At 39.4% G+C, this 24497-nt stretch overlaps 1 protein-coding gene across 4 annotated transcripts; it reads right to left on the minus strand.

Moving 5' to 3' along the window:
* Positions 1–249: 249 nt before the first annotated feature.
* On the minus strand, positions 250–21377 carry NAPEPLD (N-acyl phosphatidylethanolamine phospholipase D). Of its 4 annotated transcripts, none has more exons than XM_084206327.1 (6): positions 21069–21129; positions 13437–13628; positions 9918–10230; positions 3564–4210; positions 2544–2658; positions 250–1294 (listed from the first exon to the last, which is right to left on the minus strand). In XM_084206327.1, exons 3-6 carry the CDS (start codon positions 10212–10214, stop codon positions 1166–1168), a joined length of 1188 nt encoding a protein of 395 aa, XP_084062453.1. In that variant the 5' UTR covers positions 10215–10230; positions 13437–13628; positions 21069–21129; the 3' UTR covers positions 250–1165. The 4 variants fall into 4 exon arrangements, with proteins under 4 accessions (XP_084062453.1, XP_084062452.1, XP_084062450.1 ...); XM_084206326.1 differs by lacking the exon at positions 21069–21129 and adding an exon at positions 20843–21026; XM_084206324.1 differs by lacking the exon at positions 13437–13628 and having other exon boundaries at positions 21069–21377.
* Positions 21378–24497: the final 3120 nt, after the last annotated feature.

Raw genomic sequence — 24497 nt, forward strand, 5'->3', positions numbered from 1 at the left:
AGTCGTTCCTAGCATGAAATCTCATTAACTGGTTTTAATTAGTTGCCAGAAGTTCATGCCTTTAAATAATATGTCCTTTTTATATATATTTATCTTTGTGGGATATGGAAATAAAATGTACAGCAATAGCAAAAAAACCCCAAGTCAACCCACATATACCACAGACCAAAAGAAATCATAAACAAAACATAATTTGCTAATGAAACTATGAAGGAGAATAACAACCCTTTTTATTGGCAACAATAGGCTTTAATTCTGTAAATGAGCAAGACAATTTGATACAGACACATTTGGCCAAGTTTTATAACACTGAACAATGTTGTAATCTCATTCAAACTTTAAAATTATGGGGAAGCTATTAGAAAAAATACCACAGCCCTTGCTTAAGACTTTCTACTGGAGGAAAAAAAAAAGGTACTTAGAAAAAAGCTGAGTTAATGCAAGGACAAGCGACATTAAAAGGTTTTTCCACTTCATGTGCTGCAATTGACACATTCAGACCTAAATTAAAAACATAGACAAAACAATAGAAGTGTGCAGGTATTCTGGCCAGCAGTTAGTTTTTACACATCCATGATGCAATATTAAATTATCTCTTTCTTTAAAAGGCACATTTCTTTGATGTAAAATTCAGTTTTTGTGGTTCATTAATGAAGAGTGAAACAATTTTACCATGCTTGTGCTTAAACAACACAGCTGTATTGGAAGACTTCACCCCACAAAACACACAGTGAAGCTGTATGAAGCTTGTACATCAAGGTACAGGGCATAACCTGAAGACTAACAAGTGGAAGATGACAGTCTAACAATGAACAATTCAAGTCAACCATTAATCCTAAGAATATGTTCTGTGCTGAAGTTATTATTGCTGCAGCAGGTAAGATGAAGAGTTTAAATTTTTTTTTTTTTCATCAGTGGTGTACATCAGAGCAAGTTATTCCCAGACAACAGTTAATATATAAATCACTTTTAGATCACCTCTCTAAATTTATAAACAATATAACTAGTAAAGTTTGTCATTAAATTGGTATGCAAGCTTTAGTTCTGAAACTGACAAACTGGCATTTAGAAATCCAATTCAATCTCAAAAATCTATTGTGTACCTTATGTTAGTATTGTTACATTAGTTCAAATCAAACAGGGCTTACAAGGAACTGACACTGTTTCAGTTTTCAAACCGGTCATTTGTATTCAAATTCCGTGATTCTCCATGGCGCAAGACAAAGAAGTCATCTTTTTTCAAGCCATATCTTTCAAGAGCTTCATTCAGTTTAACTGGAGGATCCAAGTAATACTGAAAAAAATGAGAATAATATGAGGGAAAAGATACCACTGCAACATTTTTTGAAGGGGAAAAAAAGAAATCTCTAGAAAACGGGGGGAGGAGAAGGATATTTTTCAAATTAAATTGTTTGGTTTCATTTTAGATTTTTGGACGCTAAGAACGCTGATTTACAGCTGCAGAGTAACGAGCAAGGCTCAACTTGGAGCCCCAACTCAGTCGCCTTAACGCAGCAATAGATGGCTTCACTGGAAGCGCTGGCTGCCAGCAGCCGGCGCTTTCCCTCACTGGCAGCGGTCCCGTCCGAACGCTCGCCCCTCAAGTTACTGCCGTGCATTGGTTACACTGCCGAAAGGCACCTTCAAGGTATAATCATCTATTTTTGTGCTCCTAAACACACAGTAACATTTGTATCGCGGGCACTAGTAACACAATTTCTAGGAACACTGCGGACAGGAAATGTTCTATCCACACACGGCATCCTATGTTCCCTGCATGCTCTGCCACGGAGGTGGACAAGCAGCTGCAAAGGAGCATGGACAACACTTGACAGATCAGGTCATCACACTATCAGGAATTAATTAGGAGATAAAGTGGTGCAACCGATGCAAAAACGAAGTTGAAAAACAGCTACAAAACAATATCAAAACAAATGTAGATACTTTCTATTCACTGCACTTTCAGTTGCTGTGAAAGTATTTGGGAAACCTTCTTGTTAGATCTGTGCACTTGGGGGGGTGTAGAGAGACATAAAACATTTTAAAAAATCAAAAACATAATAACTCAACTTTTTCATATCCTTTCTGGTTTTAACTTTGAATCAACTATTAAAAATAGTGTTTATATATTTACTAGACAGACAAAATTAATAAATACTGCTTGACCTACTGGCATGCAGTTCTTACTATGTCCAAGTGATACACCACTCAGTTTGGTTTTGTTACTGCATAACAATGCATAACACTGCATAATACTGCACGTGTATTCATCTGTTTTGTTCCTCAGCATTTGGATATCAGAAATCCTCCACATTTGCTTCAATAATTCTGTCCTTTCTTAACCATGGAAATATTTTATGTAATTGGTAAGGAAAAGTTAAGCATTGTTTTGAACAGCAGTATATAGAGTAACAATTTTCACTCATACAAAGTTCACATTTTAAGGCATTTACAGATATGTAGGTTAAACTGCACAAGCAGAGCTTCACTAATGACAGTCTAGTCCTTGGAAATCTGAACTCATGTTTAGTGTTGCAATTTACCTCATTTGCTAAAGCAAAGGTCCCCCAATGAATTGCTACAGACTTCTTTGCTTGAACATCAATATGGATTCTCACTGCTTCTTCAGGATCCACATGCTGGTATTTCATAAACCACCTACCAAAACAAAGAAGCACTTTTTTGTGTCACTTAATCCAGAGCAAGATTTCTCCTTTACTGCCATTGCAAAGTCCAAAAAGAAATATGTGCTCACCTAATAAAAAAATCATAAGCATGTATAGCAGGACAACATGCAGAACACTCAAGATCAGGAAACTCACCTATACCAACACACCCAACAAACAGCAGTTCATTTACTGTACTCTCTTTTTGAAGGATATTTTCTTATCTCTATTTTCAACAGGTTAAGGACATATTACTGGTGCCCTGAGGCATTAGGGCCAAAACTTTAAACCCATCCCTGAAAGAATTTGGTGCTAGCAGTACACACCAAAAGTGTGTGCTTCAGAGATAGCCCAAGGGAACAGGCAAAACAGAAGAGAGAACTTGGCAATTCTTGAAAGATACAGAATTTATTACCATGCTATTTGGATTCCCATCTTTTTTTCCTTAGTCCATACATTCTTTCCTTCCAGCATCATATGACTACTATAATCTAAATGTTTTCTCCAAAAGGAGTAAAGTTCTCTCCTGAGGAAGCAGATTTTTCATGCTCTATAAGCAAATCATCCTTGTCTCCAGATAAGTTGCAAAACCAAGGTAAATACTGAAGCAAGAGAAAAATGCAGCAAATGATACACTGGAATGGGCTGGATTAAATGATGTTGTTTCAGAAAAAAAGGCACAGACTAATTCCAGATTTTTACTCAACATTTTTAAGGGAAGAAAGGCTGCTGTTTCATCCTTGCTGTCCTTAAGTCTGAAGAAAAAACTCTCCAAAAACCTCATGCATACACACACTTTTTAATAAAATACAGCTATAGTTTTAACTTCTGGGTGTATTTTTTGTCATCAGTACATACTTTCATTTACGTATGTTGTTCAAACTCTGATTTTCTTACCTTGGCTCATAAGCTCCGATGGGGATGGCTGCAAGATCAAAAGGTCCAAACCTTTTACCTATTTGTTCAAAAGCAAAGCAATATCCAGTATCTCCTGCAAAGAAAAACCTGTTCCAAGGTCCCAAGACAGACCAGCTGCCCCAGAGAACCTTGTTATCATCTGTCACAGTCCTTTTGCACCAGTGCTGGGAAGGGGTGAAGACAAAAGTTACCGCATCGTGGCCAGGGACACAGTTCTCCTCCCACCAATCCAGTTCGATCACATTCTCACAGCCACACCTCTGCATCCACGGCAGGAGCCCCAGGGGCACAAACCAGCGCAGCTCGCTCCCGAAGCGCTCGTTCAGACTGGCCACGCTGTTGTAGTCCAGGTGATCGTAGTGGGTGTGGCTGATCAGCACCGCGTCTATCCGGGGCAGCTGCGCTACCGTGCACGGAGGGCCTCGGAAGCGCTTGGGACCCAACAGCTGAATAGGGGAAGCTCTCTGGCTGAAGATTGGGTCAGTGAGAAATACAAGTTCGTCCATTTCCACCATAACGGTGGCATGTCCCAGCCACGTGACTCGCATACCGGCTCCTGTCTTCCCAGCATCTTCTGGTGTTTGAACGAAGTAAGGTTGTAACACTGGGAGTTCTTTGTCGAGTTCCTGGCAAAAAAAGAACACAATATGCATGAGGGATTTCAGAATTCATTGGCTATGGAAGAAAAACTGCATACAAGGCACAAATCTATACAGTCAAGACTTGCACTTTGTTTATGCTTTAATGCAGAGAACTGCAGCCCACAGCAGATGCCTTTTATAATGTCCATTATCCCAGCTACTTCCTCCTAATTTAATTTTAGGTTTTTGCAACATGTACACTTCTCTGTCAAGAAAGAGAAGAGAGTATCCCTTCAGGCCAGGAGAGCTGGGGGCATTGCAATGAAAGCACTGCAAGGCACTAACAGCATCCCACAAAGGGATTCCTTCACCTGAAAGAGTATGTATACACACACACACAGAGTGTTACAATACTCAAGTTTAGCTTATGCTAAATGATACATCCTCTTAAGTCCTAGCACAAGTAAGTCACAGATGAAAGAAAATGCCATGTTCCCCAGCCACACTCCAGAAAAGCTCTGCTAGCTTTTATCAGGCCCTCTCTCTGTCCATCCTCATTACATCTAGAAGTAGCACACAGAGGTTAACCTCACTTGGCTAATGTTAGCTATTACAATTCTGCTTTCCCATCCTGCCAAGAATTTAATGAACATTCATTAAAAAAAAATAATTTTTAAGATAAACCTTAAGGTACAGAGATATGCTTGGTTATGAAAAGGTTCCCCCATCTCCTCTTGTATTCCAGCTTGACAAGTTTTGCAGTCCCTACTTGAGTACAACAGGTCAGAAAACTGATCTGGCTGAACTTTAATCCAGAGGTAAAAAATGCACAGCTCTCATTTTGATTGGCTCCAATTTGACTCTGTGTGTATCCTCACACGGGCACAAAGGAAGCCATGGCTGTACATTACCTACTGAAACTCACTGCCCACCCACCACTCATTCTCTCATTTTGAACCAGTTATGCTCTTCACTGCAGTTTGGTTGAAGTGCTAATGCAGAAGTTTTATATGCAATAAATAAGAGCTTTTGTAATAAATAAGAGCTTTCCTATTAAAAAACCAACCAACTGAGTCTTGTCAGAATTCCTGACCATCTCCAGCTTAGCCACAATGCAGCTAAGGCTCTCATCCCAAACACTTATGGTCTGAACTCCTCACTTGGCTTTAGAAAAATTTTCATGTGCTAGGGCAGCTTCTAGACCCCTGACACTCCTCTCCCTCAATCACAAATGTCCCAGCACTTCTGGTTCCAAGTCAAGTTCTGCCTGCCATGGTTGCTGCTCTCATTCTCTCAGCCTAGCACAGATTAGCACTATCAATGAGTTTATACAGAGCTGACCTTGTGCTTCTTTAGAAGCCCAGCTGATGCTGTGACAGTTTAGGACTCCAGGAGTTGCCTTGCTAAACTAGTCCTGACAGCTTCAGGGAAGCTACTTTCTCCACAATACTTTATTGATTTGGAAGGCATATGTTGGGAAAAACAAAGCATGCACATCTCTATCCCCCTGCACTTCTGCTGTAAATAATAAAATATTCATGAAATTGCTTTTTCTGAGAGCTAATGGACAAGACATGTTTACTGAAGAAGTTCCATTACTGTCTCCAGGAATGAGAAATAGATAACCTTCTATAAAGCTGAATATAAGGTTAGTACAATTCAAGTCCTTAGTTCATACAAGCAAACTAGGAATCTTAGACGGAGATAAATGGCTGCTTCACCAAGAAAGAAGCCATCCTTTTCTTATCTCTATTTCATTCTTAGTATGTGGGAACAACATTGGCCACAGAAATCTGAACCACAGAAGCGTTATACTGTGATATTTCAATTAAAAAAAAAAAAAGATACACAAAACTAACATAGCACTCAAAAATGAAAATTAGGACAAACCAACAAATTACATATGGTTAAGTCAACAAATCAGATTATAGCAAAGAAATAAAACTCAGATATGGAGCTTAATGAATTGTCATAATGCAACTTAGGTCAATTAGTACATTTTTAATGAAAATGTTCTTTTTAAGTAGCTGATTTTAGAGTCAGAATCTGAATTTTCTTAGAACTAAATTAATTCACTTATTTTTGCTGACATTTGGCACAAATTAGTTTTTTTTAATTAGCATTATGCAATATTAATAAACAATATTAAATGGATGAGGAACTGGCCAATTGGCAGATGTGAAAAATCAGTTCTTAAGTGGGACTCAGACATATTCTATGAAGTTTTATCTGGGGTACAGTTAATTTTCTTCCCAGTAGCACCTACAGAGCAATGTTTTGGATTTGTGCTGAAAACAGCACTGACAGCAGACTGATGTTTTAGCTACTGCTGAGCAGTGCTTACACAGCATCTCAGCCAGCTGACTGGGACACACAAGAAGCTGGGAGGGACACAGTTGGGACAGCTGACCCCAACCCATTAGAAAGATATCCCATATCATATGACATTGCACCCAGCAGTAATATCTGGAGTAAGAGGAGGAGGTGAGGGACACTCAGAGTGGATGGTGTTTATCTTCCCAAGTAACTGTTACATGGGATGCAGCCCTGCCTTCCTGGGGAAGGCTGAACACCTGCCTGCCCATACAAAGAGAATAAATTTCTTAGTTGGCTTGTGCACACAGTTTTTGCTTTACCTATTGGACTGTCTTTATCTCAACCCACAAGTTACCTGATTTTTCCCCTTTCAATCCACTGGGGTGCAACCAGTGGAGGGTGGAAGCAAGCAGCTGACTGGAACTTGGCTGCCTAAAGCCACAACACATCTGCACTATTAATAAAGGCTTTACAGGGATGTCAGTGGGATTGATGCTATCAGGTACTTAGAATAGTTGATTTAAAGGTAGAACTAATCACTATAAAAGGCATTTGTAAAAGTCACACAGACAGGAAGATGGATAGAGAAGAGCACAGTCCAAACAACTGCTATCCTGACCTATTGAAATGAAACTCCGTGAACAAAAGTTCAAGACAAACCAAGAGCACAAAGGCAGCGTAACCTGTACAAAGCTTGTGCTCTCCAGATCTGTGATACACAGCCTCCGATCCAAGCAAGGATTCCTCAGAGGATAAGATCAGAAACCCAGCATGTTGTTAAACTATCATGGTAAATCACACCAAAACATTACTTCTCAGTGCATATGATTTATGCTCGGGGTTGTTTGGTTGGGTTTTTTTTTAGTATTTTACAAAAGCACACTAAAATCCCCTTAAAGTAATAAGAAATACTCAACTCGTAAGATTTCAAACTAAAACACAAATTCTATTAGCAGCATACTTCACATGAAATACTTAAAACTCACACAACAGGATAAAGCAATATAATGAATGAAATATGTATCTTATGGAACTTTTATCCTGCTATAATACATTTTGTTCTGTCAGACTAACCAGAAACATTAAAACTAGAAGAATTATAACAGATTTTTGAAATACAGCAATTATGTCAAATCAGCTACCAACAGAACTAAAATGTGCTTAACACTGTCTTGTCTTCACTACTCAAGTAATAAAAAAATCCACCTGCTGTGTCCCTTCCCCCTCCCTTTTCTTCTTGCCCTCCTAATGCAAAGCAAGAAAAAACACATGACAGGCTTTGGTAAGAGTAGCTGATTAGCTTGGGATTTTTGGTGCTTAGTGCATACTGGAATACCACAGGATTTACAGAAATGAGAACAATCTAAACTGCTGATCCAACAACTAATAATTAAAGATCCTCCAACAGCACTGAACAAAGTTATTCATAAAGCCTGTAATGAAAATACAAGAAGTCCATGCATTCTATGATGATATAGGCTCATTGTGTAGGCATGATTATAATACATATAGCTTTTCCACAGTGAAGACAAGCACATATCCTGGATAATATGCTCATTTTTACATACACAAAGCACTTGGTACAGATAAACTGAACCTGCCCAGCATAGCAGAGCATCACTAGGCTCACTCAACGTGGAAACTGAAGCAGTAATCTGGCTCAGAGGATGTGACATCTAGCAGCGATAAATAAAGTATGGAGCCCTTAGTTTGAATTTTAAACAAGCTCAGATGCACTTCACAGGCTGATGCAGGGGTGGAAGAAAACTGGTTGAAACAAGCATCAAAATGGCTGAGGACTCCAGAAGAGCATTTCATTGACCACTGTCTAGGTTCTTCTGTTTCTGATTTACTTCAGCAAACTCATGAATAATTATAGGCACCCAATTAAAAGATCCCCTATGCAAAAAATAAAATTAACCCATGATTAATCCCAGCTGGGTCAGAGAGATTCCTTTTTGGCTTTTCAACTGGTGCCTTGTAGATTTCTTTGTGATCATCCTTTATTGTAGGGACAAACTGTAAATTAAAGGGGAGTGCTGCAGTTCTGCACTCCATCAGAGTGCTGTACGCTCTGCACTCCACAGTACACCTCAGCATTGCCTTCAAGGGACTTCTGTCACTACCCAGGTTTCCAACCAGCACTGGGAAGGCATGAAGCCTGTTCCACACAAACCAAGGAAGGCAGCAGTCAAAGACAACTGAAAACTTACAGGTGTGCATTTCATGGAAATGTGGCCAGGACACTGTCTAAAAAGCTGCACACACTGATGCAACCATTGCCACCACAAGGAAAACACCAAATTTGCTGGACGGGATCTCAAGACTGACACAAGTTTGCTGTTCTTCTTTCTAAGTCAACTTATTTATTATTAAATTACAGCCAATTTATTTGTTCCTTAAACATCCCCAAACCATCGCGTGTTAATGCCTAACGTGGCTTTCCTGTCCATAAAACTGATAGAATTCCTTCCTTCACAGGTAGTTCAGGTAAGACAAAATGGAGAGCTCTTTGCTAAATACTAGCTGTGAGATTTATAGCTTGTGCATACCTTCCTGCATGCTTAAAAGCATTATTAACACCTGCTTGTTAATAAATACTGTCCTTGGTTGTGCACCCTTCAGCACAGCTTTTCTGAAGTACAGTCAACATCAGAAATGCACTGAGAAGTAATTCTGCCAAAACCTAGTCATCTTTATACCTCCTGTGGCCATAAAGATAAGCCATGGCTTTCCAGTACCTATTATTCTTTGTGGGAAAGAAGCTTCTCCTGGCTCCTTCTTTACATACAATACCTGACAAAAGCATTTCACCAACAACAAATAACAGTGTTACTCAGTAAACTGGCAATGTACTTTAAGTGTTTCAGTACAAATACTTGCTCAGGTTAGTTTTAACACATGCAATTTTTTCTCCTGGTGTACTGAAACATGAAAAACAGATTTGTAAGTATTTTTCTAAGTAGGTGACAAAAACTATTACATTTTCATGCAAGAGATGCAACACACGTATTAAATTGCCATCTAGAAAAAAAAGGCAAAATTTAAAAAATTGGATATGTCATGATATAAGCTATTTCATGCAACACAAATTAAGTTAATAGTATGCTTCATAAGGCAACACCTATTAAAAAGGAATGGCTGTAACTGGTTTATGACTGAGCTAGAGGCCCAATTTTTTTTTTGTTTTTATAAATATAAACTGAGCTATATAAATTAAAGCATGAGGAACTAACAAGGAGATAAAAATTAAAGAGGTAGAAAGTATTAACCTACCTTTTGAAAAGAATAAAATGTCAATAAAATCAGAAAAGTAAGACTTAGAAAAGTCTCCAGAAGATGCCTAATGAGAATTAGTTAGAAACTGTCCTATTTTACTCATTAGAGCAGAGGTAAAAGCAGTCTTAATCACAAAAGTAAAACATGGAATATTCACCTGTTTTGAGCGTGGCACATTGCTGTTATTTTTTTCCATGAAGGACCATTTCAAAATGTTGGGTAAGGTTGGTGATTTCCATGTTGGCCACGGGTTGACAAATCTCCCATCTTTGCCCCTCTTTGATTTAGTTACATCCTCTTCTAATCTGTAGTCCAGCCTGAAGCTTTTTCTGAAGGTCCTGGAAGAATCATTGCTCCCGGAACCTCGACCTGAATTCTGACGTTTCTTCACTGCTTCCTTAGGGTACTGGTTACAGGCAGTTGAAGGCTGCTCTTCATCTGTGCTCTTATCCATACCTTTTTCAGAAGAGCTAAATCAAATATTAAATTAATCAATATTTTCTTGGTCTAGCATCGACATTCATAAGACTGAATGTTCTCACACGCATTATGAACAAGCCCGCCTTTCCTGTTTTATGATCTACTGTATTTTTTTAATCAACAAAATATGCTTTTAAAACAGTCACTATTACACAAAAGACTTCAAAAACATGCTGTGACAAGCAGACATGAGGGCTCTCTGTAGTTCAGGCTGAATTTTACTCCCTGGAATGCGCAGCTTTAGATACTAACACTATAATCTACCAACTGCAAAAGCGAGGGGGAAGGGCTCCTTAATTTACATTTTGGAAGAACAGTCATTCCTCCTGAAACTTATGACTTTTAGTGCCTGATGTAACACAATCCTGCAAGTCTGTGCAAGAGACCCTGGAACTATACTGTACTTTAGGATTTGCCTATATAGTGACTTGGTTTTGTAGTAAAACCAGCAGTCTTGTGTAGCATTACTAACACTTAAACCAACACACATGCAGGAAACTCAGAACAGGAGATTTTGATACTGTTTCATATTTTGTCTAAAACAAACAAGAAGTTTATTATAATAAAGGTAAATAACTGTTTCAAATACAATTTTGATACACATTTAACTGAACTGACTGTTGAAAGGCCACAGGAAATTGAAATATTTTCAATCACAGCTGCAACATTTGCTCTTAATTCCATTGTGAAATATAAAAAAGTGAAAAAATAACTGAGAAAAACTTATTTCTATGAAGTTACGATTCTGGTACATTTCTTACAAAACTACAAACTCAGTAGTCAGAGTCTCTTATTCCAAACAGCACTTCGGTGTTGCAGACTTTACAAATATAATCTAATTATACTCAAGGCAGAAAAACCAAATATCCCTATTTTATTTCAGAAGTTGCCAAAGCAATTCAATTTAATTTAAATGCTTCGATTTCTATATTTATTTTCAACTGAAATGTTGAAAGTAAATACACTGTTCTTTTAGCTTCAAAAAAATGGTTACTGTTTTAATGAGTGCACAACTTTCTGGCATTTACAAATTCTACCTAATTAAAACTGGAAGACAACTATTAAAGAACAGATAGCACTATTTACAGCTTAGCTGCAGGAATAATTTTTAATAACAAATTGTGAAGTTCATCCTGTGGAAAATTCTCCACCACATCTAGTAGATGGACAGAGTTTTGTCCTATCTACTGTTTCACTAACAAATACTCAGACTCCAGCTGTACACTCAGAAGCACTGGGCTGATGTAGGCAAGGCAGTCCATGCAAACAACATTGTCAGAGAACAGAATTGAAGCTCTGAGTTTTCTTAGAAATTGCATAACTCACTCTGCCCCCATAAGCTCAGTTACAGGGAAAATTAAATATATTGCTCACTGTCACATTTCAGCCAAGATATTACACACGTGTGTCAGCAAACTGAACCCAAATGCATCTGCTGATGATGCTCCAACTTCAAATGCAGAGTTCATTTCAGCTATTTCAGCAGCAGCTGATGACTAAACACTAAGTATGGTATCAGCTGCAAAGAATACAATTGATAAATATTGTGAAATTTTCTTAACAAAATAACCATTACTGTGCTATACAGTAGAAATAAAATACTAACACATCAAAATTCAGTTCTAATAAAAAAGCATGGACGGCATTCAGAAAACATGGCTGATTGAATTTTTTTTATCCCTGGTTACAATCTTATTTTATGTAATTGCTTTGTACTCCTGTTTCCTGCAGTTTTACTTAAACCACTCCACTAACATATTTCCTGTTTAGCATTAGGATATCATATCTGCATCATAATTTAAATTTAACTGTTGCTATTTCTAGGCTTTCTTCCTCTATTCCACTACACATTTCCCGGAATCAGCCTTCAGTTAAACACTCAACTTGCTCTATAGTACTTTAAGCAGACCTAAATGGTAACACAAGGAATCAGTGCCACAGAAAGGCAGACAGAATACCCAAAAAATGGCACTGAATATTTTACTGCTACTTTAAGAGTTGGGTTTGGGTTGTCTTTTACATTCCTCAAAGAGCACTTTCAGTGCCAAGTCAGTTTATTAATTTAGCAAAGCACACAGACACAGCATAAAACAACTACTCTTTTAGAAAGGATAATGAAAACAGATCACAAAAGTTTAATCAGATAGGTACTTAATTCCAGGAAATGATTCTCTTAACATCTCAGACATCTGATTTTTAAAATATATGTAACTACCATAATTATTGCTCCTACAAGACATTTTATATTAGAGACTAGGGTGCCTTAAGTTTTATTTTTAAGCTTCTGTTTATCTATTCATTCATCTCTAAAATAGGTGAATTTTACTTTTGCTTAAACCTTCATATAAACCTTTGATCTTTTTCTGAAAGTATAAACCCCTAAGGGAAGCAGGGATCGACTATGCTGATTAAACAAAGACAATTCCAAAGCATTTAAGGCACTGCAGGTATCTATCTGTCTGCCAACATATTTTCCACATGATGCACATACATTACTTTCATTAGTATTCCATAAGCAACTGAAGGGATAAAAGACCTCAGTGCTCACAGAATACTTTAAACCTTTTACATGCATAAGAAAGGGAAAGATTTACAATCAGTTAAAGTATTCCTGATGAACTGTAGGTTCCTTTGAAGTATCAGTCTTGCCAGATAGTTTCTGTTCCATTTAAATTTAATAAATATATCCTACAATATTCATGACATAGTTTTCTTATATAGAAGAGCAAGATGATAATTTCTTGAAAGCCAGAAATCATTAGCTTAAAATAAAACCCAACCAATTTTAAGTCCAAGGAGATTCTTACATTTTTGCAAAAGAAAGCCTCTACAGATAAGGAGATTTAGCAGGTATACTTTAAATACTAGAAAATATCCAATCAGAAATCAGTTGGTTTTTCTGCCAGCTTTCCTAAAATCTTCCTACCCAAAAATAATAGTTTGGCACTTGAAAAACTACTTAAATGGCAGCAAAAATTATGAGGTATAGAGATAGAAAAATCAAACTGGAACTGAGTTCTGTTCACTTAGGAGGGAAAGAGGGAAGGGATCACATCCCTGGTGAATGCTTATTGTTATGTAAAGTTCTATACAAAACCTTTTTACACTTTTAAACATAAAAACTACTACTCTACTTAAAACCATTAAACAGCCTTCCTGGCAAATGGAATCCACCCTTCAGGATGAGGCAACTTACCCTGACAGAGGGCAAGGGCATTGACACTATTTGTAAGAGGGGCTCAGGAGAGACACAAGGCAACCACCCTCTCTCTCTGTCCTCAGAGGTGCTTCGCTCTTTCAACTGAATTCAGAAGAGGAAATGAACCAAGACATACAAACTCCTAAAGAAGACCATTAGTCATCCAAATCCACAAGGCCAGAAGGTGTTCTAGACAGAGGGGAAGAACACAGAACAGGCTGATGAATAAGACAAAGTTTAACATGAATCAAAATGCTGAGCTCACAGATCAGGTTTTCCAACATCAAATACTAAGGCACCCCTCATAAGCCACCAAGGAAGAGTGAAGTTGTAGATCTGACAAGACGTGGCATGGACGATCCATGTCTGACATCCCACTAAACTGGCTTACACCTGTTAACAGGATATGGCCCTTAGGACAACAAGTTTTGGATAAATGGTTTATTTTAGCATTGATTATATAACTGAAAATTTGGATACAAATATTTTGGCTTTGAGTCTTGTGTCTATCAAGGAAAATAACAAAAATTTAGCTAAATATTTTTATGCTCTGTTTCAAAAGAAGGTTTGCAAAAGGATACAACAACATTACAAGAAGCACTCTGCCATTATAATTTTTCTTTTCAAATGGTCTTTCAAACATAGCAGAGCTTCAAGCCAAATTACTTGAACATAGGCATAAAATCTCATCTTCACCTTTTCTACCCAGTCTCCACTAAGATCTGCTGCTCCATAAATGCAATGGATGCAGTTCCCCCTACTAATCACAGAACCATGCACAACATGCTACAAAGCATCAAGTCAGCCAAAACAGACTTATGTAACAAATCCATAGACCTGACAGTTTAAGAATTACTATGAAGCTACAGTTTACTGGAACACAACAACTTCCTCAAAACTTGACAATTGCCTTGTAAAGATTCCATAGCTTCCCAAATACCTTGAATTTCTCTGCTTTTTTGAAGTGAAGGGTTTGGTTCATTTTTAATCATTGTCTCTCAGTGTAAATTACATCCAGAACTAGGCTGCACTAATGATTACCTAGGAGAGATAGCACGTAATTCCCAGCAAACTCACACCACTGCAGCCTTACCAAAACAAGACTTTGAGCTTTCTCCATATACAGCTACACAACTCTGAACTTTTCTTTCATTATATGTATTTTTAATGACTGCAAAAACCCAAGCATTTTGGCTTGAAATAAAACAAAAAATTGTTTCAGTTAGAAAGAAAGGTATTTGCAAATGCTAGTGACCATGTAAGTAATTGGCTCCCACAAGCTTTACTATCAAATGACTGCCAGCTAAGTTTTGGCTCTGCTTTTATTTTCCCTTCAGGTCTGAAATTGGCTGCTTTAATTAATGAACAGTTTGAGACTGGAAAATTCTGAATGCATTTAAACTTTTATTGTGTAGTACTTCAAGTTGTTCCATCTTACCATTGTAGACTTACCAGAACATGAGCTTTCTGTGAACTGTATACTGCTACACATCTTGAAGTTCTCTTTCACTATACCTATTTTTTTATCACTGCACAGCAGTTGCACCAGCAATTATTCCAGATGCTCTTGTTATTAGGATTTCACACAAAGATCTCTCAAGCTTGCATTAGCTGATCTGTGAATACTTCTATTATTGGAATCACATTAAAAATCCTTAGTAACAAAAAGTGTTGCCAAAATTTTCATTCAACAGATCCCTAAGTATCCTGATTCTACACTGCCCTTGTGTACTATTCAAGAAAAATGAATACAAGAGTTGACACCAGAAAAAAGAAAGAATAGCTTTCTCCATAAACAACCTCGTGGAATTAGAATCAGCCCTCTATCATTCTTCCCTAGCTTTGAGGACATCAACAGTAAAACAAAGCAAAGTTTTATTTAGACATCATGGAGAAAAATAAGATTAAAAATAAAAAAAGGTGAGATATCTACCCATGGTCATCTGTTGTTAGGCTTATTCTTCAGCAGCTGTATTACTCAAGCAGCTACTACCATGAGCCAATACATTTCCGTCCTCACTACTCACCCAGGCTTGCCAAAACAAATACTTTTGTCCACATGGTGAACTTGTTTAAGAAACTAATCTAGCTGATAGTCACTTCTTACCTTACCATCCCTAGAGAAGCACTTAATTTTCACCTGCATCACTGTGCAACCATGCAAGTGTTTATACCAACAAACTGGTTAGGACAGGGAAGGGTGAGAACAGGAATATATTGTTGTAAACAAAAACTACTTATGACACCACTGGCCTAGAAAAAGAAATTAATTAAATACCCTCCATTTAGTATTCACTGTGTAGCTCAGTTACACATACCACCAAGTTAGGTTCAACAATTCCTTCTACCCTTTCATTTTCAATCTATTCTCTTCCAAGGTTTCATTTACACTTAGTACTGATGATGCTGCAATTCTCCATTTACCTCCTTAGACAGTAATGTTTCATATTATAACCAAACACATTCAATAGCTACCTACCACCCACAAGGCAGCCCACTCCCATTACTACACATTCCACTTCTATTTTGCTGGTATTCATTAGGGGAACTAAACCAACAGAAAGTTATTCATGCCCATCAGCTACACCTTTACATGCCTCTGGATACAAATGCAAATAGGCTTTAGAGTCAGACCCATCAGTAGTCCCCGGAGCCAATAATTTCTAAAGGCTGAGTTAAATCTGACCAGCTGAGGGCATTGTGTCAACTGAATAAAGATACTGGATCTGGGACAATACATAACTATTTTCCCTTTGTTTTCAGGTGTCCCAGCTGATTGTCCCAGTCCAATATGAGCATTCTGAAGTCCCCAAACATGTCTATGATCTGTAGATAATATGAGAGCACGTTTTTGTCACATGCATATCCTGTTTAAGTTGTGATCCCTGATATGACAGTAGCTGCCCACAGAGGACATGCAGCCGAACAGAGGTGACAGACCCAAGAGCCCATTTCTTTAGCAATGTAGGCCTTTAAAGGAAATTCTTTTCCTCTCTACCCTCATCTTTTACTGCAGTCTTGAATAAAAGAACCCATGAGTTGGCTTGTGGCCATCAACATCTGAAAGAGCAGCCTAGACTATCATTATGATTAAGCACAAGAGCAGTGTAATTCTGTGCTATTGCTGAAGCAGTCACCAAAGGAAAGCTGGAGTCAAATCTCCTTACACCAGAAAGGAAATTGCTTTCCTTTGCTCTCCCTAAACAACTAGTTTCGTAAGACTAGTTAATTTATAGGGAAGAATGTTGAAAGAACAAGAGCTGGAATCAAAGTTTTCTTACCTGCTCTGCAGGACTGAGGCTGACACACAGAAGCAAGGTTTGTGCATTACAGCTGTGTTATGGTACACAAGACAATACCCGGGTCAAATGCAAACAATTTTTAAATCAACAGAAAAATAAATGTAGATAGCATATGCACACAGCTGTACAGGTAACTTGTGGATTCCAACAGCAACTACAATCTCCATCGATCTTCATACTTAGACAGAATTTCAATAAAGCTTTTCCAAAAGAGCAAACATGAAACTTGTACCAAGCCAGCTATAGGATCCAGAGCCCAGCTTTAACATTCTGGCACCAGCTGCACTGGTGTAACTATTTATGCAAACGAGCAGCTCATGAGTTTCAGCTGGTTACTGATGTGACTCCAGTTAATGACAGGGGCACACCTTGCCAGGATGGGATTTACTGTTAGAAAAAACTGTCAAACTTTGAAATTGAGCATTTAAAAACACACTTTAGCCACTCCTGTGTGTTAACAGGCTCTACATCTTGGAGTTTGCATTTTAAGTTATGATGCCATTGAAGCTGTTAGCATATGTTTTTCTTAACTAAAAAAAAAGTTTTGAAATATTACAAGCTCACACTCCATCCTAAGGGTAAAGGTTTTCCATCTAACATCTTAATGTCAATTAGATATGACTACACCCAAATGCTATTACATGTAATGAAATTAAGGCTCCACTTCTGCATGCTGTGGGAGAAAACTGATGTCCTTTGTAGCATGTGGTTAGAGAAGCAATGTAAGAACTGTTTCCATAAAAACAAACAGAAATCATGTTAAAGCTTTGATGCATAGGATCTACATGGCAAAGTAGGATCTAAAGTTCATTTACCATCGACTCCAGAACTTTTATGTGTGCAATTGCTATCTCCACCTTCATTTACTAAGCCTTTTAATTTTCTTTTTCCTTGTCTCCCCATGCCAGAAAAGAACAAACACCTATGCAAACTTCCTCTAGACTCACACCAAGAATAACCCTTTAAAACTCTATAAAACCTCAGTTGTCCAGGAAGTGCAGCAACACCCAAGAGCTCCATTTTATTTTTAAGTTAATAGACAGTCATAAAATTTTGTTTTTATTCATATTTAAAGGCTTGGCTATTTTGATTCCCTCTTTTCAGTTCAAGGTCTAGGCACATTGGGTCCAATGTAATTTCTCTGCAACATGAAAATACTTCTGTAAATTCTTTCTATTCTACTTGATTTTCAATATAAAATCAATTTTTGCTTGTCCTAACAACATTCTTTATCTCCCTCTATGTATTTACATGCACCCTATACTTATATGGATTTTACAGAACTATTGATAACATTTGAATTCAAATTTATTGAAATCCAATAAAATAATTTCCAGGTCGAGTAAGATAAGGAAGTGATTGTTTTTTTTAATTGAAATAGATGCTTTTCTTCAATACACCTGTTGAAAGGCCAACTTTAAAACGAGTTAAGCTAAAAGGTCACCAGCCTTTCCAAATAATGAAAGTTTTGAACATCCAAGCTTCATACCAGAAAGCCAGAAAACACATCCAATGCAGCAGCCTTATAGTTCTTTAACTGAAACACATCCATTTTAAGAAGAAATTCCAAGGAACAGTACAGAGACAGAGCAAAACATCAATCCTGAAGGAAACTGGAAACATCATGATACATAAATGTTTTTCATTCCAGCCTTTTTTCCGATATTTAAAGGGCCTTTGATTCCATCCCCACAACTCTAGATTACAATGTCTTCACTACTCTAAACAAAATGCAAAGTGTTTCAGTTGTTAGACAACAACAGAAGTGTTAATACTAGAAGTTGTGTGGTTTGGGTTTTTCTTCTTATGAAGGAGTCAAGGCATACTTCCAACACAAACATGAGCTATCTACTAATTTTCAAGGCACCATCTTAAATACATGGGTGTTTTAAGGAGACAAGGTGTTTCATGTAAACACATCTGAACAAACACACATAAACACCCTGCTATTGCCACATTCTTACCAGAAACAGCTGAATATCACTGAAACCTTCCCACAAAAACCAGTCCAAAGCATGACAAAAATATTTCCAAATACTTTAAGCAATAAAACCTGTTGCCATATCATAAGCCTTACTCACCAGACAGTAGGACTTCCAGCTCCAACCACAGTTAACAGGTCTTACAGAAGAAGTAACTCTTGAAATTTTTTAACACCCAATTTTTCACTCACACATCTGATCAAACTTTGTTTTTCACACTTAGGGGTATGACGGCAGCAGTTTTCACAGGTCAGCTGGCAGTGCCCAGTTCTCTTTCCTGAACATCCCTGCCAGGTTTATCTGCTTGGGCACAGTTGTAGGCTACTCAAACCCAAATGATCCCTTCCTTGTACAGCTGCTAAACACCAAGATGTTACATGCCAAGAGTATATAACACACAACTTCTTTCCTAGATTTTCTAAGAATATTTAAACTAAGTGCAACATTTCGTTTACAGAAAAATCCTTTTTGCTCAAATCTTTAGGCACAAGGCAATCAAGTGATTTTCCATGGTCCTGGCTCTGAATGTATTAGAAGTAGGGCTCACTCTCCAGACTATAAAGTTCAAGCAATAGACTGAAAAAAATTAAAGGGAAATCAGGAAAGGATTCATAGATGCGACAAAAAGCAAAACTAATTTCACTGCAGGTGTTCCATATAAAGACACTAATTAATATAGCAGTATTTCTGTTTTTCTCGTTCCAGACAAAATAATTGCCTTCCTTTTTGCTGAAAAGAACTTAAAAGCTATTTCTGAATGAAAAATTAACAGTTTTGGTTCAATCTTGAGCTTATAAGGGCTAAGGAAATAGCATTTTTCTCCTGGTCATCCCTCAAATCTACTTAGATAATGCAAGTGAAAAAAATTATAACAGTGGATTGCTTCCTCTTAAAAAGGCTTCACATTGCTTTTGATTTGAGGCCAAGCAGAAGCTGAATAACTGTTATTTATATCTAAACAGTTTCACTGTCATCCCTTACTTCCCTCCTCTCCCAAAACCAACTCTCCATCATCCTTAACTGAATGAAAGAGAGCTTTCCAACCTCCAGGTATTAAAAATTCCCATTGTTTTTTATAATAGGCATTTCAGTTTGAGACAATTTGGGGTATTTTGAAAGCCACTATTGCAATAATTCTTGAATTAATAGGTAAAAAAAAATAATATTCTTGTCTTCCTCAAAATGTTATCTACAAAATAAGATAAGCTTCCTACTTTCTTAACTAATACACCTGCTACTATGAATAAAAAAATACTTTTTTCAAAGGTTTTTTTCAAGAAAACTGAAGTGGTTTTCCTGTTACTATCTTTCATTTTGATGCCACTTTAGTCAGTACAGTTTGAGAATTAAAGAAAAAAATATTTAAGTACAAATAGTACTCGCCTTTAAAACTAAAAGCTTGCTTCATAATCGCCATTTAGCAAATGGAAGAAATCATAATCGTCACCAGAAAAAACATTTCTGCATAAGTTCATGAATTTTACTGCATGCAGTCAACAAACACTTTCCCCAAACCCTTGCTAGCTAGAGATAATTGACGATCATTGAGATTATTTGAGTGCACTAATTACATTAAATGACCTCCTTAATATCCTCCACTTCGCACTATACAATTCGAACAGAAACATCTGTTCGTGTCTCCTCTTCAAAAGAAAACATTCTCCAAGCCGCCGACACTACGAAGCGGATTTTTTTTTTTTTTGCGATTATATAACTTGTTTCTTTCCGAGCGCTGCTGCAGCATGTTTTACTGTCCATTGACAGAAGCGAAAGCCTTGCGCTGCGAGAGAAAGCAGGACTTTTTTCCTTGCAGGGTTTCTTTCGCCGGTGCGAAAAGATCCCTCCGGTGGCAGCCGGTTTTGGAGCTGGCGCCCGCCAGGGTCTGTGCCCAGCCGGGGCGGCAGGCAGGGAGCGGGGCAGGGGCACAGCCGAGCCCCGCGGGCAGCCGGGCTGTGCCGCTCCTCCCCGGCCGGGAGCCGGGCTCGCCGGCCCCACGCACCTCGCCCACCCACCCGCCAACTTTTCCGAGGGGCTCCCCGCGCCCGCTCTACCCCGCTCCCACCGCCTCCCGCAGCGGCTCAGCCCGCTCCCCCCACACTCGCCGGCGGGGCCCCGGTACCGTGTGTGTGTCTGGAGAGCCCCGCTGCCGCGCTCGGAGCAGGTGCTCCGCTCCTCCGGCCGCCAGCCGGGCTCTGACGGCGGCAGCCCGGGCAGTGCCTGCCCTCCGGACGGGCACGGGGCGGGAGCCGCCGCTCGGCTCGGTCCGGTTCTCCCCTGCTCACAGGAAGGCGCGGGGGCAGAGACCCCCGGCCCCAGAGCGCCGCTGCCGCTAGAGCGCCGCTCACCTCCCAGGCTGCTGCTGCCGCCCCTGAAGAGTCTCGTCCCCCTTCTCCTCCTCCTCCATGGTGCCGCTCCACCCCTTCCACGGCGGCGGCTCTGTAGGTCTCCGGTAGGAGCTGTTGAACGGCTGCGGCGTTCCACCCGACCAGCCCGCCGCCGAGGGCAGCGCCACGAGCTGCACGGAGCAGCTCCACAGCGTCCGGCGCCCCGCCATGGCCAGCCGGGGCTCCGCGACGCCCGGCCTCTCACCGTGGCGGGCAGAGGGCACCACACAGCCCGGCCCCGCACCGGGGAGCGGCGCCGTTAGCAAGATGGCGGCGGGGGGCCGTGTCTGAGGGACACGGGGAGTCCCGGAGCCATGGCGGGACAGTGTCAGAGCTGCCGGCACGGTCTGCCCCTGGAGGCCGGGCTGCTCCTCGGCACCGGCACAAGGGAGGCGCTCGGCTGTGCTCCTGGCCGGCTCCGATGGGCGGTGAGCGCTGCCTGCAGCCCCCTTTGGGAGCGCGAGCATGCTCCGACCACCAGGGGCTGCGGTGAAAAGTTTGCTGGGCTCGGTTGTCTCGGCAGCCCGGGGCAGTGCCGCCATCCCCGGCGTGCCGGCTCTCACAGGGGATTGTCCGGGCAGAACAACCCATGCTGCAGGCACCTGTATGCATCTGTATCTCTTCGGCCCTGGGAAGGTAAAACTCCTGTCCAAGTCACTTCACGTGCTGGGTTACAACCATCCCCTCACTCCCTGCTCGCGTCCTGACAGAAGTTTCCAGACTATGGGCTGAGAATTGAGGCATTTTGAGGCACCCAACCCAGAGAAATTGGGTTCTCAGAAATAAATGCGTATTTTTTAAATATTTCCTTAAGGATAGTGGACGGCAAAGAGCAAAGCTGGGCAGGTGTGATGTGAAAAACACTCCGTATCACTCATATCTAGCAGTGATATGAAGTCTAAGACTATCTGGGGCTCTGATAACACGTTTATCTCTATTTTATCTTGAAGTTTGGGACTGAATGTATGGTTCATTGGTAAAGAAATCCTACCTATCTTCAAGGCCAAAGTTCTCAGCGCATGTCTTGGAACACTAGAAATATGAGCCTTACTCTTTTGTTGTGTGTCATTCTCTTAGTTTCCTTAGCTGCCTTGTTCTGTGTCTTATCTGTTATGTATGTTCTTTACTTAGTGATACAGATATGTATTCATTGCTAATGGTCAGAAAGATTTGCTGACCTTTGCCAGTGGAAATTCCTAATTAATTTCTTACTTCTGCTCCTTGCCTGATATTTCCTGATCATTTAATCTACCACCATATCTAATGCTAATGCCTTGTAGCAATGAATTCTACTCATATTTATTGAACACATATCTATATTGATTGAAGTTATTTCTACTGTTACTTTATGGAGACTATGATCTCCTGAATGATTTAGATAATAAAGCTGTTCTGATCAACGACCATTAACAGTAATAATTGCCTATGTATAGAAATCTGTGTAAGCCACTAGGTAAGTCCCTCCAGGCTGGTAGTAGCTGATTGCCAACAGTAGCAGGTTTGGGGTGTTCATCCTACACTTCAGCTGAGTATCTCCTAGTAGGCAGCCCTGGCTCCACATGTGGTATGGCAGTAGTTTGTGTATCACCAGTGCTACAAAAACTGCAGCTTGGGAGGCTCTGCTTTAGTAAATGCATTTTTCTGTACTACAAATACAGGTGTCAAAGGTTGGAGGCTGTAAGTAAAGACACCTGGTATGCATGCAGCATGCAATTTTCAACTTGAAAGGAAACATGACCGGTGAAGAATGATACTGTTTTGTTGTTTGAGTAATATCTAACTCTGCTAGGAGTATATCAGTGTATTACCTGATATGTGCCCCACTAGCATGCACAACATGAGAAAATTCCACTCCAGAGGTGCTGTTCAACAGAACCAGGTTTTTAAACTAGTTTCCTGCTTCAGTATTCCCTGGAGCCAGTTGAGAGCTCAGTCTAGTATGGCTTCTTCGGTGGGTTTTGATTTTTCAATGTCTTATACACACAAACACATCTAAACTGAGGAAAAGTCCCAAGGGAATATCTGTGCTGAAGTAGTTGTGTAAACCCAGAATAGGGATCTCTCTGACTCCTGATACTCCCCAGACATGCTAATATGCCTAGAGGACTGATGTTAGGATCCTGCAGGGGTTGGAAGCCAGAAGTTACTAACAGATGGGAAGGTTCCAGCCATCTGTGCATGAGGTAAGAGTTTTTGCTTGGAATCTTGTCTTAAGAAATGGAGATTTAATACTTTTATTTCCATCAGCGGCATGTACTCCTGACTACTCATGCACTTTTACTACTCAGACTGACCCTATATATTGTCCTCTCTTTATGAAAGTAGAAAAGTTATGAGAGCTTCTTTGTACTAAAGAGAGGCACAAATACTAAGGGATAGAAGAGTGAGGTTATTGAGGGGTCAGTGCATTTCTTTTTCCTCACAATGCAATTTAACAGCTTAAACAGAATAACTTTTTTTATTGAAATTTTTGGGATATACCATTTCATTAACTCCTTGGAAGAATAAGTTCCTTAAACTAGCTCAATTTGCTTAATGCAACAACCTGTATCTTAATTAGAATCGCACGGTTAGTACTTCATGAATTTTATCTGCAGTGGTGTCTTTCCCTTAGAGATAGTGCATTAATCATGGCCAGGACAGCTTGACTAACTTGATTATAAAATTGCTCTTGATGAAAGGTTTAACCTTCTTCACAACTGAAGTTTATCAGTATTTTGGTTTGATCTCTCAAGTGTAGTGTTAATGTCTTTTTCACAAAGTCTAATTTAGTGACATAAGCTGTGTCAGAGGAAGATACTCATTGTCTTGGCCAGTAACTGAAGCACAATCTAAAGCAAGAAGAAAAATAGAAATGCTTACAGTTAAAATGTTATAGCTTTATAACTGAACTATCTGAACTTAATTGAAAATCCTCCTAGATGATAGAGTAAAAAATGTGCCATCTCTCACTCCATCCTAGAATATCAAGTCATAGTTCTAAATCCCTTTTGGCTGAGGTTTGCTATATACTGGGCAATGTTTACTGTTATAGTGCAGATGCAGTTTATTGCAGAAAAAGCCCCACACTTGCTGGAACAGTTTGTGCTGGCTATCTGAGTGAAATAACTACCCTAGGAAAAAAAAAAATCACCATTCTAATATTGGCTATACAGGAATTTACTAGCATAGAAATTTAGCACCAAAAGAAATTCTACTAAGCTAGTAAGAGCCTCTCTGGCAAAACTGGCCCATATTGGGACATAAACAGAAAGTCTAACTTTGCCCTTCTAATTACCATGTGCAGAAGTAACCACCCTTATGGTATCCACCCTCTTCAGGAGGGAACTTGAGGGGGGAAGTTTATTTGGCACCTGTTGTAGACAGAGGCAAGCAGAATGTCAAATCACA

This window comes from Fringilla coelebs (assembly GCF_963513975.1).
Source record: "Fringilla coelebs genome assembly, chromosome: 5".
Lineage (NCBI taxonomy): Eukaryota > Metazoa > Chordata > Aves > Passeriformes > Fringillidae > Fringilla > Fringilla coelebs.